This window comes from Hyperolius riggenbachi, chromosome 1 (genome assembly GCF_040937935.1).
Source record: "Hyperolius riggenbachi isolate aHypRig1 chromosome 1, aHypRig1.pri, whole genome shotgun sequence".
Classification (NCBI taxonomy): domain Eukaryota; kingdom Metazoa; phylum Chordata; class Amphibia; order Anura; family Hyperoliidae; genus Hyperolius; species Hyperolius riggenbachi.
This window is the reverse complement of record NC_090646.1, coordinates 332225581-332245058: the sequence shown is the minus strand read 5'-3', so window position 1 is coordinate 332245058 and position 19478 is coordinate 332225581. Positions and strand designations below refer to the sequence as shown.

Genomic DNA, 19478 nt, shown 5'->3' with positions numbered 1-19478 from the left:
AGCGCGACAGAGACACAGGCAGCGCGACAGAGACACAGGCAGCGCGACAGAGACACAGGCAGCGCGACAGAGACACAGGCAGCGCGACAGAGACACAGGCAGCGCGACAGAGACACAGGCAGCGCGACAGAGACACAGGCAGCGCGACAGAGACACAGGCAGCGCGACAGAGACACAGGCAGCGCGACAGAGACACAGGCAGCGCGACAGAGACACAGGCAGCGCGACAGAGACTCAGGCAACGCGACAGAGACACAGGCAGCGCAAGAAAGAATGACATAGCAACACAGAGAGAGACACAGCGACAGAGAGCACGACTGACACACAGAGTGAAAGAGACAGACACAGTGACACAGGTCAAAAGAGAGGGCGACAGAGACACAGAGAGTGACAGACTCCGAGAAAGAGAGAGCGACAGACACAGAGCAAAAGAGAGAGTGTTAGAGACACAGAGAGCGACAGAGACACAGAGCAAAAGAGAGTGACGGAGAGTGAAGAGAGAACGACAGAGAGAGCATGACAGACACAGAGAGCAACAGAGCGAAAGATAGAATAACATAGCGCAACAGAGACACAGAGAGCGACATAGAGAGAGAGACACGCAGAGTGACAGAGCGAAAGAGAGAATGACAGACACAGAGAGCGACAGATACAGAGGGAGCGAAAGAAAGAATGACAGAGCGACACAGAGAGAGACAGAGACGGAGAGCATGACTGACACACAGAGCGAAAGAGACAGAGACACAGTGACACAGAGCAAAAGAGAGAGCAACAGAGACACAGAGCGACAGACACAGAGAGCAGCATAGAGAGAGACACAGAGCGACACAGAGTGACAAAGACTCAGAGAAAGAGAGACTGACGGCAACTGAGAGCGCGACAGAGACAGACACAGAGAGCGACACAGAGTGAAAGAGAGAGCGACAGACACAGAGAGCATCAGAGACACAGAGCAAAAGAGAGCGACAGAGTGAAAGAGAGACACAGATCGAAAAAGAGAGCGACAGACACAGAGAGCGACAGAGACCCAGTGAAAGAGAGAGCGACAGACACAAAGCGAAAGAGAGAATGACAGAGAGGGCGAAAGAGAGCAAACAGACACAGAGCAAAAGAGCGTGCGACAGTGACACAGAGCGACACACAGAGCAAAAGAGATAGCGACAGACAGAGAACGATGGAGTGAAAGAGAGTGCGACACAGACACACAGCGAAAGAGACAGCGACAGAGAGACAGCAACAGAGAGCGCGACAGGAACACAGAGAGCATGACAGAGACAGACACAGAGCGACAGAAAGAGAGACAGAGACACAGAGAGCGCCAGACACAGAGCGACGGAGGCACAGCAAAAGAGAGGGCAACAGACACAGAGCGAAAGAGAGCGAAAGAGAGTGACAGAGACACAGTGAAAGATAGGACAGAGAGAGACAGCGACAGAGCGCGCAACAGAAACACAGAGCGACCGAGACACACAGCGTGACAGAGATGGCGATATAGACACAGAGACGGCGACAGACACAGCGAGCGAGAACGACACCGAGAGAGCGACAGAGCACGAGAGCCACAGAGACGCAGAGAGAGAGACAGACACAGAACAGAGAGACACAGACACACTGTGTTTTTCCGCTCGTTTTCCAGCTCGATTCTCTTATCCTTTCTTATTAATTTCCATTCACTTCTAAGTAAAATGGTCGAAAGTAATATCGGACATGACGGAAATTATCTATCCGAATGCAAAAACGTATTGTATGTACCTAGCATCAGAGAGGGAGATCGAAATGGTGAGAGAAAATAATGATGGGCAGCACTGACTTGACCTTTCCTGACTTGTGAGCAGCCACAATGCGCAGCCGCAGGTCCTCACTGAGCTCCTTTGTCTTAAGGCTCATACACACATCAGACTATAGTCTTTGGAAACTGAAAGATCATAGACCAATCTTACCATCCTTCATGTAGTATGAGAGCCATACTCTACACCAGGGCTTTTCTACCTTTTCACTAATTGTACCACCTTTATCGCCTGAAAATTTTCAAGTACCACCAATGTGCCTGCACAGTAGATTGGGCCCGACCGGGCTCCGCTGTTTCCGCCAAGGGAAGAACCACTACTGCGCATACATGGACGCCAACAAGGAGATCTTTGGGGGGTCCCAGCGCTGGATCCCCTCTACTGAGGAGAAAGGGTGAAGCCTCTTTATTATCCAGAGGCTTCCCTCTCCCGAGGTAAGTACCCCCCAGGTGTACTTTTTCTCTTAAAGGAACACTTTAACCTCCTTGGCGGTAATCCCGAGCTGAGCTCGGGGTATGCCGCCGGAGGTCGCCGCTCAGGCCCTGCTGGGCCGATTTTAGTTCTGAAAAAAGCAGCACACGCAGCTGGCACTTTGCCAGCCGCGTGTGCTGCCCGATCGCCGCCGCTCCGCGGCGATCCGCCGCGTGCAGCTGCGAAAGAGGGTCCCCCCAGCCGCCCGAGCCCAGCGCAGCCGGAACAAACAGTTCCGGCCGGCGCTAGGGGCTGGATCGGGCGGCTCTGACGTCAGGACGTCGACTGACGTCCATGACGTCACTCCGCTCGTCGCCATGGCGACGAGGAAAGCGAAACAAGATAGGCCGCTCATTGCGGCCTATCTTGTTACTTTCGATTGCCGGAGGCGATCGAAAGTACGGATCAGGAGCGCCCTCTAGTGGGCTTTCATGCAGCCAACTTTCAGTTGGCTGCATGAAATATTTTTTTTTTTTATTAAAAAAAAAACCACATTGCAGCCTCCCTGGCAAAATAAATAAACCGCCAGGGAGGTTAAGAAAGTGTGTGTGTGGGGGGCAGGGAGTATTGGTGGGGAAAAGGGTTAAAATTAGATTGCTAGCCTACAGATTGCATTAGTAGCGAGCAAGGGGGAGATGAAATTTGTGGAGGACAAGCAGCTGACAGGCAATTAAGTGGCAGGCAAACCTGACATGTACCACCTGGGCAACAGCAAAGTACCACTGGTGGTACGCGTACCACAGGTTGAAAAGCCCTGCTCTACACAGTCTTTTCTATGGAACTGAACTCCCCATCAGACAGAAATCTTTGCAAGATGCTGGACACACAGATGCTGTACAGACACAAAAGATCAGTATCTGCAAAAGATCTGTTCCTGCCAAAAATCCATTCCTGCAAATATAGTGGTACTGCAGCATAGGCTGGGCTACAGATGGTAAACACTGACTTCCTTTTCAAACCCACCCTTTCCATCTACAAAGCCAGGAGGACGCTCACCATTTCAGCCACCGATTAATGTGGTAGTAATAGAGGTCACTATTCATGATCTACAATCAACCCTTGGGCAGACTCCTGCACAACCACGTTACATTGCAACGCGTAGGTAACATTTCTGTACTAAGAACAGTAACATGAGTCAGTCGACAGGTTACAGTTACCGTGTGTATCGCCTACAATGTGCAGAGCATAATAAGACTGCACCGTACATACTGTGAATGAGCCCTAAAAGTAGATGTTCTGAAAGAAAGAAAATCACTTTCTATTAAAATTACTTGAACATGGTCTCATGTTCTCACTGACAACTTGATGCCACTTCCTGAACCTCCTCAAGATCACTTTTTACCCATTTGATCTGATCTGCAAAATCAATTTACATTTTTTGTCTCATTTTAGGAAGCTCTACCAACCACCAAATTCCATTGGACAGCCAGGAGACAGCGCTCCTCTAAGTCCTCCAAAAGACAATGTGAATTCCACTGCCCCGTGCACCAAGGTATGTAACTGTAAGCCATATGTCATATTAGATGCATCCTGCATTTTATGTAGAAAAGTTAATGACTCCAGCAAAATGTCTGCAGCAATTTTGGCCCACTACTTTGAGGATGTGAACAATGTTGTCCTCTGTTCTTAGTTCGTGTACATTTTGACCTTATTGCAGTTATCAGTTTTGTTAACCGTATCTGTCATGTTTCATGAAGTTTTGTGATGCTTAAGAGGAACCTGTACTGAGTAAAATTATTTCAAATAAACACATGAGGTAACTTCAAATGAACATTACATAGTTACCTTGCCATTTGTCAGAACTGAAATATATCAGTTGCTGTCAGTTATAGCTGAGAGGACAACTGATGTACAAGTAATTTCTCTATGGCTCAAGTGGGCGATGTTAGTTTAACACTGTGCTGACCAGGAAGCTGTTATGGGGTAATGGCCATTTTCAAAATGGAGGACATAGAATTCCATTGATCACAGTGGACAAACAGGACGCAGGACAGGAGAAAGCGATTGAGGAGTTGACTACACTGGAGGTACCGTATATACTCTGCTATAAATTTAGGTCTGATCTACTTTTGTAAAGTAGGGGGGTCGACTTATACTCGCGTCAGACCTACATTTCTGACTTGTAGCTGAGTATCAATTGACCCCTCTGCTCTGCATCTGCCGCAGTATGATCCCACTAGTTCTGCCAGCCAACCGGATTGTATCCCCCTGCTCTATGATTCCTAGATGCCACAATGCTGTGCCCCCCTGCAAGCAGGAGAAAGGAATAACCCCCGCTCATTACTTATTCTCTCAGGCGGCAGCAGAGAATGCTGGCCGCTGCTGAGCATGTGAGGAGCCGCTCACTTTGCCCCATTGTAATTGTTAAAATTAATAATGCAGCTCTCTCCCTGGCACTCGCTGGAGGTGCTGACACTTCAGGGAGGAGCAGTAATTAGATGGACATGGGACAATGATGCGAATGGCGGGGGGCGGAGATTAAATTGCCAGTGTCCTTTCAAAAGCTGCTTGCCTTGCATCAGGGATAGGCAGGTGAGGACAATGATCGGTGGCTGGAACGGAGGGATTTAGAGCAGCTCCTACACCGCTGCGGGAGTAGAAGCCGCTCTAAAAATCCTTCTGTTACAGCCACCGATCACTGTCCTGACCTGCCTATCCCTGATGCAAGCAGCTTTTCATGACAGGACACCAGCGATTTAAGCTTCATTGCCAGTGCGGTATCCTCTATACTCTCTCCTTTCCTCTCTCTGTCCAATAGTGTTGTCCGGATCATGAACGATTCAGATCTTTGATCCAAATCTCTTTTGTGAGTCGAATCATCCGGATCATCAAAATGAACAGATTTGAATCAAAAGGGGGCGGGGCCAGGAGCGGCACACCCCCTCTCTCAGCGGGCACCGGGGTCCTGGAAGCAGAGCGGAGATGGATCGCTCAGTTGGAGGGGAGCCAGCCTTGCAGGGACAGGTAGTTGGGAGAGGGGACATGGGTGCCACTGCCAGATATGTGTGGAGCACACTACTGGCTGCAATGTGCTTCTGATTATAGGCTGTCTGTTGTAGTTGTGAACAAATGGGAAACTTTTGTCTGAGAAGCACAGCTCAGTAACTCTGCAAACAGCGTGCTGGGCTGAATGAATGACAGGACAGGCACTGTGATTGCTGTGCAATATGATCTTCCTGCACTCTGCTCTAAACAGCTGCACTTATCTTCTCCCTAAATTTATGATGTGTTCGAGGTGATAAAAAGGGAATGCTTTCTTTCACTGTGAGACGTTTGCATTCAGAGTATACAGATGAACATATAGGTGAAATATATGTAAAGCATATGATTGCAATTGGGTATTGTGTGCAAAAAAAATTTCTGCTCTCTGCTCACCCCTCTTCGTTCACCTCCTCCCTTCTGTTCACTCCCTGCCCGTCTCTGTCCACCATCCCCCCTTCTCTATCTGTCCACCCCCCTCCCCTTCTCTGTCAGTCCACCCCCCCCCCCTCCCCTTCTCTGTCTGTCCACTGCAGGAAAAGTCCTGTCCTGCTAGTCATTTCACCACCCCCCGAATGTTTCCCTAGTAAAATGATCCGAGATTCGGATCAAAGATCCGGATCTTTTCAATGATCCGATTCGAATCATTGAAAAGATCCGAACTTCCCATCTCTACTGTCCAATAGTACAGTGCGACTCCCGATGTCACATGACACATGAAGTCACATGACATCAAGAACCGGAGCTGTACTATTGGACAGAGAGCGGCATGAATGGAGAGTGTATAAAGGATTCAGCGCTGGCAATGGAACTGTAAGTGTTGGCTTCTGCTGCAGTGCTCACTGTGCATTAGATCGCACAGAGGGAGAGAGCGGATGGAAGCACAAAATAGTTTAGCATTGCGGGGAAGGGGACAGAAAGAAGCACCCTTCCCAGTGCATAACATTACAGAGTTGTGCTGGGAGGGAAGGTGAATTTTTAGTGTGTTGTCGGTGATTTAGCACTGTGGGGAGGGATAGAGAGACGCTGGCTGCTGGGGCTCTGGGAAGGGTGTATTGTTTAAAGGATACCACAGCCCAAAGGCTGTGGTAAAATCAAAGTTGCAATGTGGAGGGAAAGAAAGATAAATACTTACCGCTTCCCTCGTTCCCTGCCGATGGGTCCCGCTCATCTGTTACAGCTCCCGGTACCGACCCGACTCTCCTGACCCTTCACCCGGACATACTGTGCTGCGCATGCGCAGTATGTCACTATACTCTTCGCTTCTGCCGTCGCATCGTGCTGGCAGAAGTACGGACACTCCCCCGCCTCCTCCTCTCCCAGCGTGTGCGCTCCAATCTAAAGCTAGCGTGACATGCTAGCTGGAGTTCGCACTGGGACAATCGATGTGGAGAGAGCGGAGGGGGAATAAGTTAAAAAAAACCACACTGCCGGCTGGAGGGAGGGAGCGAGCATGTCACGCTAGCTTTAGATTGGAGCGCACACGCTGGGAGAGGAGGAGGCGGGGGAGTGTCCATACTTCTGCCGTCACGATGCGACGGCAGAAGCGAAGAGTATAGTGACATACTGCGCATGCGCAGCACAGTATGTCCGGGTGAAGGGTCAGGAGAGTCGGGTCGGTACCGGGAGCTGTAACAGATGAGCGGGACCCATCGGCAGGGAACGAGGGAAGCGGTAAGTATGTATCTTTCTTTCCCTCCACATTGCAACTTTGATTTTACCACAGCCTTTGGGCTGTGGTATCCTTTAAAGCAGACCTGATCTCAGATCTTTCTCTTTTGCTCTAAAAGATATGCAATAGCAAAAAACCTGTAAAAGAAAAATGCCTTTTGTTTACAGATGTATTGCAGAATTTGTATCAGCTGTAGTGTCTACTTCTTGCTTTCATGGAAGCAGGCATATTGTTAACATCCTGTGCTTTCAAATGAGTTTATCTGCCTTGTCAGGTGACACAGAGGAGAGATCTAATTACAACTTGTTATTAGACACAGATGAGGGGGATTAGACAGGCTAAACTCTCTTAATACATACAGTTTGCATTTCTCTATGTTTTCATTATGTCTTGTGCAAGGCTTCAAGTCTACTGTGCAGCCATTAACTTTGCTAGATAGACTTATACTTGAGTAATTAAAAAATTCCAGCTTAAGAGGGTCAAATAGTGGGGTCGACTTATACACGAGGTCGACTTATATCCGAGTATATACGGTAAGTGTGACTTGTGTATGTTTGTTTTGACTTTTAATTTTCAGTTCAGGTTTTCTTTAAAGAGGAACTGCAGTGAAAATAACATAATGAAAAAAAAGTGCTTAAGTGCACTATCTGCATAGAGTTTATATGTTCTCCCCATAGGTTTTCCTCTGGGCATTTTGGTTTCCTCCCACATCCCAAAAACATACAGATAAGTTAGTTGGCTTCCTTCTAAAATTGGCCCTAGACTACAATGGACATATGGCCATGGTAGGGATTAGATTGTGAGGGACGGTTATTGACAGGACTAGATATATTCTTTCTGTGAAAGAGCTCTATACAAATTCAAAATAATCCTAATGCTAATCTGTGCTTGGACCAACATTGTTGTTCTGTACTGGGAGCCTGTTTTCTTCTCCCGCAGACTTGCATGCTAAACTGATTTTGTTCAATTTATGGCAAGCCTACACATTCCCAATAAATCTTATTCAGACTACCGTGTGCAGGATGGATGATGGAATTTGAATTAATTATTTACAGCACTGAGAATAATTTGCAAATATGACCGTTTTTTCTTTTTAAGCAGATTTAAAGCAGTTGACTAGGGTGTGGCACTACACGTATTGCCATTGTTATACGTAAGGTCCAGTGATGATCGTAATCGGCATACGATTTGTAAATTCAATTGATTTCAATTAATTACATTTGATTTCATATAGTGATTTGTAATTTCGCATAAAATTTCATGTAATTTCGTGCCGACTTTGGCAGTGAATAGCAAAGAATTTTCCAAAAAGACCTTGTAGTTTTTGAGAAAACAGATTAAAAAACATTTCTTTGCATTTTTAAAAACTAAAAAAATGAGTTTAAAAAAAACATTTTTTTTTTTTTGCATATTTAAAATAGATTTTCTCAAACTACAAGGTCTTTTTGAAGAATTTTTTTGACTTGTACCTAATATTTTCTTTAACATATGTAGCAATTTTAGTAGCAATAGCATGTATGGAATACGTTATAGATTGAAGTATAGCGCTCTGTGCATCAGCCAGCCATAGGTCACAACACTATGCAATACAAAAAACTCCTAATACATCAAATATAGTCCACTTTCAAGTCCATCAATGTAGATCTGCATCCCAATAGTACATAATCCGCTCACCAGAAACGTTGGCTGACTGGTTATAATAAGCATAAACAGCATGTAGTAAATAGTAGCTGGTGGTCCTTTATATGCTCTTCCGTGTATACCTCAGGAAAAAAAAGGCTAACATAGCGTGATACTGTTTGCAACAGATGAACAGATGCCCCTCCACCAACACTGCTGGTCACCAGTGCCAAACTCACAAACCCCACACACCCAGTGTGTATATCTGATAAAGTGAAGGCTCACCGGATCCAATGGCGTGGCCTCGGATTGCTGTGTGGAGACGCGAGTATAGCTATGAGGAGGACGTCCGTATGATCTTTGATATGCGCATACTTTTATGGGGAAATGTGAGTGCACTACTTGTTTTTAAGCTGTTTTAATAAATGGTAATACACTATAGTGTACCCGCTTTGAGTTTTTAAGGAGAGAGGCCGTGCTGGGACTAAGAAGGTGTATCACAAGCGCTGTAAGCTGGTCTGTTATACGGTCAGCCATTGGATCCGGTGAGCCTTCACTTTATCAGATATACACACTGGGTGTGTGGGGTTTGTGAGTTTGGCACTGGTGACCAGCAGTGTTGGTGGAGGGGCATCTGTTCATCTGTTGCAAACAGTATCACGCTATGTTAGCCTTTTTTTTCCTGAGGTATACACGGAAGAGCATATAAAGGACCACCAGCTACTATTTACTACATGCTGTTTATGCTGATTATAACCAGTCAGCCAACGTTTCTGGTGAGCGGATTATGTACTATTGGGATGCAGATCTACATTGATGGACTTGAAAGTGGACTATATTTGATGTATTAGGAGTTTTTTGTATTGCATAGTGTTGTGACCTATGGCTGGCTGATGCACAGAGCGCTATACTTCAATCTATAACGTGTTTAGGGTGTGAATACTCACCCATTTGTACAGCGATCCATCTAGTCAGTGTGAAGTAATTAGGTGCTTGTTATCTAGGTATATGCACCTCATATTGTTGTATTATATTATATTTGCTAGAGCTTGAGGAGAGGAGCGCACATACCACCTTTTTTTCCTTATTTAGCATGTATGGAAGCTTTGCTATTAACCCCTAAAGTCGGCACAAAATGTTGCGAAATTCCGCAGAAATTACGCAAAAAAGTATGCAAAATTTTGAAATATTACTATTGCATACTAAATTACGATTTAACCTGAAATTTCGCATTACGATGCGTAAATGCGAATTTTGATGAAAAATTTCGGTCCACCACTGGTAAGGTGTGTTTCTTTAAAAGTTTTAAAAGTAAAGTATGTTACTTCTACCACTAGAAAAATCCTTCATTTAACTTTAATGAGGGCAAATTGATTACAGAGTTGTCCATTGCTAAACTTAATATTCTGCTTACACACATTGAATTTTTCTGAAACCTACAAATATTTCAGATGATTGTAAAATCACATACCGTGTTCATAGCCCCAGGCATGGCTGACAGTAAAATCAGAGCCACCTAACTATTCATGTTCAGCAGCTGGCACACCTAAATGCACATGTATGGATTTGCTTACATAGTTGTTGCCTTTAGGAACGGGTTGTGTTGGGCGTGCTCATACTTGAATGTAATCGCATATCCGAGACCAAATTTAGGTTCACAAATTCGTCCTTGATGATTTCAGTATGCCAGATGTCAAGCCACCAGTCACCAGTCACACTACTTATGACCCTGAAAGGCTGGGGACATACTCACAGGCACTGAAAATTTGGGACTCAATGTGGGGATGGAAGTGAACAGGTGGAGACACTAATTGGGCACTGGAAGCTTGGGTCACAGTTTTCACTGACAAAAAAAATAGGCCGTTGGGCATGAAAAACTGTGTTTTGGTGGCCACGGAAAACTGGGTCTCTGTTTTGGTGGCCACCAGGATGTTTTCTTTTTCGTAGCTCAGTACATTTTGATGGAAACCAGTCACCCAGATTCTTCATAAATAAATTTTTCCTATAATCCAAGGTAAACCCCAATTTGTTTTTTTTTTTTTTTTTTTTATGACTAGAGCAAGGAGCTTTGCATTGTTTTCCATGCAGTGTTGAGAAAATTACTTTGACACAACAATAAGCTGTTCTGTACATATATAACTAAGGGCCACTGGATACGTGTCCATTATATCATTACAGTAGTACCTTGCCTACACTGATTAACATTGTTATATAATGAAAAGTTTATGGTGGGGAGTCTTAAATGTTTGCTTATATCTTAACAATACACTTATGCCAGTTGCCTGTAGATATGACCTTTTTAGATGTGTTTTTGTGTCCGCTTTCAGTAAATAGAGCACTGTCAATACGAATACAGATACTAGTCTCTTTAGGGCCCTTTTTCCACTAGTAACACACGTGCCCCCGAGACACTCGGTGTCACTTCCTGGTGTGTTATGGGATTCGCAGCCTCCCGCACCATTTTGGATGAAAATGCCAGCCGAATCGCAGGTGGAAGCGATTTGGCCGGCGGTGCTATTGTTCCCTATGGCAGAGTTTCCCTGCGCAATTTGCCTGCAGGGAAATTCTGCAGATTCGGCATGGAAACTGTGCCAGTGGAAACGGGCCCTTAGCCTTTGCAATGTTTCTTTGGTTTGTTTTTGTCTTCATTGAGGTGCTGTTGCATGTTGATTGTGGGCATATGGAGGCTGCCATATTCATTTCTTTTAAACCATACCGGTTGTTTTGCAGTCCTGCTGATATTTCTGGTATCAGTAGTGTCTGAATCGCACACCTGAAACAAGAATGCCTCTCATCTAGTCAAACTTTAGTCCTAAACATCTGAACTGCATGTTTCAGGGTCTATGGGCTAAAGGTATCAAGCAGAGAAAACACTTGGAGATTTGTGCCTGTTTTGCTATATTTCTATCCTTTCAGGTGATCCTTTCCTGACCTCTAAACTTTCCCTCTCCCCAACAAACCCCTCCCTGATGCAGAACCAGGGCTGTGGAGTCGGAGTCGTGGAGTCGGAGTCAGAGCAATTTTAGATGCCTGGAGTCGAGACGGGAAAAAATGCTCCGACTCTTAATGAATTTGTAACTGTAATTAAAATAGAAATTATGATAACATGTTCTATTTCTCAGATAATAGTTATTAAAAATAATGTGTATATATACAGTATATATACAGTAATAGCTGTGTTCAGTCCACAAAAATGAAATAAACCAATCAAAATTAGTTACTTGTGCTGCTTCAATAAACCAGTCCCTGTATTTTTAAAGTCAGATATACTTATCTGAGTGTGACTGTACAGTATATATGTGTACACAGGAATCTTATATATACACGAAATAACATCTATGCTGTAAGTATAAAGCCTGATGTGTAGCCGTGTCACTAATAGAGATGGTCAATGAGGTGGAAATAATTCTGCATTGATGCTGATTTATGCAAATGTACTCTTTGCTCATGAAATCAAATAATTTGATATGTTGTTAAAATTTGGTTTGGTGACTACAAATTAAAGGGTACCTGAGACGAATGAAAAGAAAAGTTTTATACATACCTGGGGCTTCTTCCAAATCCCTTCAGGCTAATCAGTCCCTCGCTGTCCTCCTCCACCACCTGGATCTTTAATTCAGCCAGTCAGAGCAGTCTGGCTATGTGCCGCTTGCACAGCCAGGAGCTTTCTGCACCTGCGCGCTAGTGCTGCGCAGGTGTAGTATGCTACCGGCGGCGGAGTGTGTGCATGCGCACTACACCAGACTGGCTCAAGTACCTGGACTCATAGCAGAAGATCCAGGTGGCGGAGGACAGCGAGGGACTGATTAGCCTGAAGGGGGGCTGGAGGAAGTCCCAGGTATGTATAAAACTTTAATTTCATCTGTCTCAGGTTTACTTTGTTACACAGTAGTACTATACTCTACATATGCTCTCCTCACAGAGCTGCAGGGAATCCACTGAGAATGTTGTGCACATTGAACAGAGGTGTTGTCTATCACCCATAAACCTGGTTCAGATTGTGCATGAAGAATGTGTAATATAGGAAGAATCTCCTCATTCCCCTGCAGAGTACCTGCACATCATTCCTTCATGTACCCACAGTTGCATTGCCTAGGGCCTGATCCATGTTCAGATGTGTAATAGAGGAAGAATCTCCTCATTCCCCTGCAGGGTACCTGCACATCATTCTTACATGTACCCACAGTTACATTGCCTAGGGCCTGATAGATGTTCTTTGTTCCGGTCTGTACCTTTTACAAGTACTCTTCCCAAGGACTAGTTTTAGTCTAAAGGGAATAAATATAGTAGTCTACATATCCTTCTCACTTCAATTGTCTTGTAAAATTCCTAAGCGTTGGCAGTTAAGAGACGAATTTCACGTTACATACTGTTATTCAACAAAATTGTAATATGCAAATTAGAGGAGTCGGTGGAATCCTAAACTGAGGAGTCGGAGTCGGTGGATTTTTGGACAGACTCCACAGCCCTGTGCAGAACACCACCACTCCCAAATGTTACCCTCTTCCAACCTCTAACCCTAACTAAATTTAAATAATCCCTATGCCCTACCATACCCTGTGCCCTACACTAACCCACCTAAACATTATGCCTAACACATCACCTATACTTGCCTTTTGACATCCACATTGGCTTCAGCATTCCAGCACCTGGTGCTATTTGCCATAGCTACAAAGTAACGAATATCAGTTCGGGGGACACAAATTTAGACCCCTTACATTTTATAAGGTTTGGCGCACAGTGCTGTAATGGTTTTTTGGTTCCCGTATTAAAACCACTTGTTCAAACTGCAGAACTTGATTATAGTATTAATAGCAGTTAAAGGGACACTTAAGTCAAACAAAAAAAATGAGTTTTACTCACCTGGGGCTTCCAATAGCCCCCTGTAGCTGTCCGGTGCCCTCGCCGTCTCCCTCCGATCCTCCTGGCCCCACCGGCAGCCACTTCCTGTTTCGGTGTCAGGAGCTGACATGCTGGGGACGCGAGTGATTCTTCGCGTTCCTGGCCACAATAGCGCCATCTATGCTGCTATAGCATATATCATATACCATATAGCAGCATAGAGGGTGCTAATGTGTCTGGGAACGCAAAGAATCACTCGCGTCCCCAGCCTGTCAGCTCCTGTCACCGAAACAGGAAGTGGCTGCCGGCGGGGCCAGGAGGATCGGAGGGAGTCGGCGAGGGCACCGGACAGCTGCAGGGGGCTATTGGAAGCCCTAGGTGAGTAAAACTCATTTTTTTTGTTTGACTTAAGTGTCCCTTTAAACCAAATTTGCAAGAGATTCAATTATGGGTGTTTACATTGTGTCATATATCGTTAAAGCAAGGCATTTTAACCAGCTCGTAACTCATTAATTTGAACGGTTATTTTGTTTACCTGTGTATCTAAACTGCCACATTCCAAATGGAATATTCATCCCACAAAGTTACATGTAGGCGTTTGCTATCAGCAGTGCTATACACTCTAGATTATAAACTCATAAGGGCAGAGTCATGGTCCTCCCCTATTATTTCTGGTTTCTGTACTCTGTCAAATGAACATATACCAATAGAGTTGACTTTTCAAAGCACACATGAGCTATATATTTATTTGTACTGTGTTGCTGAATGTACTAATAGTAATTGTGTATTGGACTACTCTTGTATTTATGCTCCTCACCGTTATCTGTTTTGTACACTATATACCACTAACAAGTAGCGCTGTGCAAATAAATAAAAATCACACCAAAATGAATTCAGCTTTTTTTCCTGTTATTTTCAATGTGCTGTTCAGCAATAAATGTGTAGGAGTGTTCTCTTTTTATCTTGTGAAGTACATTATAATTGTAGTTTTCTCCTCTGTTTCCCTGCTTACCGAATAAGGTATTTGTGACCCAGAATTATGTGTTCCCTGCAGAGCTCCCCAAAACGTAACATCACACCTGTTAAAGTGAAACTCCACCTTTGTTAAAATAGCTGACATCTATCAGTGGTACACAAGCTAGTTAGAAATGTTGTTGTTAAAAATTTTCACATCACTTTTGTATACGGCTCTGCATTTCTTAAAGTTCCCGCATACTAAAGTAACATAATTTATTTTTTTTTTAGGAAAAGGAAAGAAAGGCGGTATGTAACTGACTGCTCAGTAAATGCTCTTCTTCCAGCATGTATAATTAATTGATTTGCAACTCTGGAAGGAACATCAGATACTCTAATCAAAACTTAACATGAACCCAGTAGTCTTCTTGCGTGTAGGAAAACCTAGGCCTCATTCACACTATACGCGTTGCCGTGCGCATTTCAGCAATGCATATACTGTAGTATGTCTCACGCAGAAACATCAGAAGTGCATAGACTGCACTGTGATGTTCAGACTACGTGCACTGAGCATCAGTGCAATGCGCTATAGCACTGCTGCACCCATTTTTTGGGCAAAGTGCATTGCTGACCCATTCACTGTAGTGAATGGTATCAGAAGCGTAACTCACGGCTGGGCAGATGGCTCACAATCGCAAGTGTGGCATTACAATCACATGGCCATCTGCGCTGAGAAATGTGAAACAGGTCTTAGCTGTGCATGTAGTTGTCTCTGCAAATACAAACAAGGTGACACATTTAATTAATGATGGCAAAGTACCTAGAGTTATGTAAACAGATTTAAACAATTGTGCATATACTATACAGAAAACATTGGCTGTCCTAGTATACCATAGTACCCAGGCCCGCCATCGGGAGGACAACCAGGAGTCCCGTGATGGGCCTGGGGCCTGCAGGGGGTCCCGCCTGCCTAAACACCTCCCTCGCCGCTGAACGCCGATGTGCTGCCTGCATCAGACCTCGATCAGCGGGCGACCACTGTGCGGGCGCTAGGACCTAGGGTGCTAGGACATCACTTCCGCATATATAGAGCGTGGTATGTCCGTGCGCCCACTCTAACTGGTCGGGTGGCCCGCTGATCGTAGTCTGATGCTGGGCTGCTGCTGGGGGGCGCCTAACCTGGGGGAGCGCCTGTCACTATCTAACCTGGGGGGTGCCTGTCACTCACTATCTAACTTGGGGGCCCCTGTCACTTACTATCTAACCTGGGGGGGCCCCTGTCACTATCTAACCTGGGGGGGGGGCCCTGTCACTATCTAACCGGGGGGGCCCCTGTCACTATCTAACCTGGGGGGCCCCTGTCACTATCTAACCTGGGGGGCCCCTGTCACTATCTAACCTGGGGGGCCCCTGTCACTATCTAACCTGGGGGGCCCCTGTCACTATCTAACCTGGGGGGCCCCTGTCACTATCTAACCTGGGGGGCCCCTGTCACTATCTAACCTGGGGGGCCCCTGTCACTATCTAACCTGGGGGGCCCCTGTCACTATCTAACCTGGGGGGCCCCTGTCACTCACTAACCTGGGGGGGCCCCCTGTCACTATCTAACCTGGGGGGCGCCTGTCACTCACTAACTAACCTGGGGGGCGCCTGTCACTCACTATCTAACCTGGGGGGCCCCTTTCACTCACTATCTAACCTGGGGGGCCCCTTTCACTCACTATCTAACCTGGGGGGCCCCTGTCACTATCTAGCCTGGGGGGCGCCTGTCACTCACTATTTAACCTGGGGGCCCCCCTGCCACTCACTATCTAACCTGGGGGCCCCCTGTCACTACCTAACCGGGGGATCCCTGTCACTCACTACCTAACCGGGGGATCCCTGTCACTCACTACCTAACCTGGGGGTCCTTGTCACTCATTACCTAACCTGGGGGTCCTTGTCACTCATTACCTAAGCTGAGGGGGTCCCTGTCACTCACTACCTAACCTTGGGGTCCCTGTCAGAATTCAGAATCCAGGTGAGAGGTGTCTACCATGTTAAGGGGGCATTCTGCCTATTTATGTGAAATGCTGTCTATTTATGTGCCTCATGACTGCTGAATTTCTTGTTGGGGGCTCCATAGCGAGGCTTGCAATGCGTCCATTCGGACGCTTGCACCTCGTTGAAACTCTGGGCGGAGAGCGGCGTTCTGGGTAATTAATTCCGCCGCATCTAGCCGCTCAGCTGCTGCAATTAGAGCTAATTTGAATCACGAGTATACACCGTGGTTATTCGTGATTAATCTGTGGAGAGCAAACCTGCAACTAGCTCTGCCAACGTGTAATGGCTACGCACATTCCTCAGTTTGTGGAGGAGGGGGGGGGGGGGGGGAGCCAGGACTGATGATTTGTGAGGGGCCCCAAAATTTCTGATGGCGGCCCTGATAGTACCTATAACACCAGTATGAATCATGCAAAAATGCAATGTATGCCGTAAAATCACTTTTATAGTAAACTCCAAGGGACTGGGAAAAGTAGTTTGCTATATTGGCATACTCAAGCACATAAAGTATACTATAGTACTTTATCTTCAGTCAATAGCTGGGAGTCATTTTTTTTATTTTCAATGCTTCAACAAGCAAGCACAGACTGTGTCTAAGTTAGGTGCACAGTGCTCAATAAGCTTGAGATTTTCATGCAATAATCAAGCTTGCACAGGAAGTATAGGCCCTGTTCAGAAGGTTGTGCCAGAGATAACTTACTCACATGAGAAGGAAGAAGTATATAGAGAGCATTCATGCAGTGGTTTAGACAGCACAGAAACCTTTTATGGCCAGCACTTTGTAAAGCTACAATTACAGGATTGAATAAAATGATTTCTAATGGGCAGTTAGACATCCTCTCTGTGCTGAAAATAATACTGTTCCATTTCTGTAACTTATTCCGGTCTCTGCTAAAATAGCTCCACTGCTGACATCTAGTGGTAGATTTGTATATTTCTCCTCTACTGCAAAATAGAACGTAAGTAACGAAAGTAAATTACCTTGTGGTTGTAAGTGCAGACTTAAAGGACCACTGTATTGACAAATTTAAAAATTGGAAATGCATACAGTTGTGCTCATAAGTTAACATACCCTGGCAGAATGTATGAATTCTTAACCATTTTTGATAGAATATTAATGACAAAAAAAACCCTTTTTTCTTTCATTCATGATTAGTGGTTGGCTGACGATCACTGTTAACACAGCACATGAGATTTGGGCGTAGTGGGCGCCACCATAGGCCGGAATAGGAATTACGGCTATAGCTGCGCTCGGTAAGTAATTTGAGCGCCATCAAAAGACTGAGCTCAAATTACTTTTAAAACACTGTAATACGGCCGCAAGCAATAGCTGGAAGATGAATTACATCATTCTCCACTATCCATGGCGGCCTGGAGTGGCAATAGTAATAAGCGTCAACGGGCCTTGTGCAGTAGCTGGGTAAGCCGTTTATCGGCTTTATCCTGTGCTTAAATCTCCCAGTGGCTATTTCATAGGTATGCGTTTTCTGAAGCCATTTATTGCAAAACTGTGTTTAATTGATTTAAATCATAACCACTACACAAAGACCCTGATCAAAAGTTTATGTAGCGCAGTTCTTTAATACCGTGTATTGCCCCTTTAACATCCATGGCCGTCTTCTGAGGTAGTTGTGGATGAGGCTCTTTATCTTCTCAGATGGTAAAACTGCCCATTCTTCCTAGCAAAAAGCCTCCAGTTCCGGTAAATTCTTGGGCTGTCTTGCATGAACTGCATTTTTAAGGGCCCAGAGTGGCTCAATGATATTGAGGTCGGGACTGAGATGGCTACTCCAGAAGTTTCACTTTATTTTGCTGTAGCCAATGACCGTTCAGCTTGGCCTTGTGTTCTGGATCGTGGTCATGTTGAAATGTCCCATGCTAAGCTTCCTGGCTGATGAGTGCAAATTTTCCTCCACTATATTTTGATTTACTGCATTCATATTGCCATCAAATCTGACCCAATTTCCTGTGCATTTGTAGCTCACACATCCCCAAAATGCCAGCGATCCACCACCATGTTTCACAGTAGGAATTGGGGTAACTTTCATCATAGGCCTTGTTGACTCCTCTTCAAATATAGTGTTTATAATTGTGGCCAAAAAGCTCCATTTCAGTTTTATCATGCCACAGGACTTTGTGCCAGAAGGTTTAAGGCTGGTCTTTGTGCTGTTCGGAATATTGTAAGTGTGATACTTTGTGGCATTTGCATAGCAATGGCTTTCTTCTGGCATATCAACCATGCAGACCATTTCAAGTGCCTCTTTATTGTGCATCTTGAAACTGCCACATCACATTTTTTCAGAGAGTCCTGTATTTCACCTGGAGTTATTTGTGAGGTTTTTTTCTTTTCATCCCGAACAATTTTTTTTCTGGCAGTTGTGGCTGGTTTCAACCCATAATTTTTCACTTGTTAAAGTGTAACTGTTGGGCATAAAATAAAAGATCAATTCTTTTTTTTTTTTATCTGGTAAACAAATAATCTAGATGCTAACCAGGCAATCCAAAAGTTTAAAATCACTATTACTTTTCTTTTTGATAAATGATCACTTCCCAGTTTACCTAACTCTTATTTGGTACACAAAAAAATTGGTATGCACAAAGGAAGTTGCAGGGCATACTGGGTTGTCCTTATTTTTGTTTTCTTTTTTTTTTTTTTTTTTTTTTTTTTTCTTCTTCTTCTTCTTCTTCTCTACTTTCTCCCTCAGACTTAACTAATGCAGCCTTCTTCCCTCCTGTTTTCGCCTCCCACACCTCTGTTCCTCTCTGATTGGCCAATATTTCTCTTGCTGAGACAATGTACCTTCTATTAGTGGAGGGCTGGCAATGCATACACAATCCGGCAGAGGAGAGTAATCAGGATTGGCGTCAAAATGGCCACAGTTAAAATGGGAAATGCTAAGAAGGATTTTTATTTTTTTTTTCCTGTAGAAAAATCACTAGAATCAAAATGTGGACAGTGCAATACGTATGTTATGTAAGTAGAGCAAGTATTTATCTATGTGTTTTTTTTCTGATAGTATGGCTGATGGCTCCTCTTTAGTTTAAACATTGCTGATTGACATTCTCAGTTCCTTGGCTAGTTTCTCATATCCCTTTCCTGTTTTATAGCG

General features: G+C 44.9%; 1 protein-coding gene across 2 annotated transcripts in view; it reads left to right on the top strand.

The window, feature by feature from the left end:
• ELL (elongation factor for RNA polymerase II) overlaps nucleotides 1–19478 on the top strand; it is a 198225-nt gene that overhangs the window by 98073 nt on the left and 80674 nt on the right. For both annotated transcript variants that reach the window (XM_068233902.1, XM_068233901.1), the window contains exon 7: nucleotides 3651–3750. In XM_068233902.1, coding sequence (XP_068090003.1) covers nucleotides 3651–3750 — 100 coding nt within the window. The remainder of the gene's footprint in view (nucleotides 1–3650; nucleotides 3751–19478) is intronic.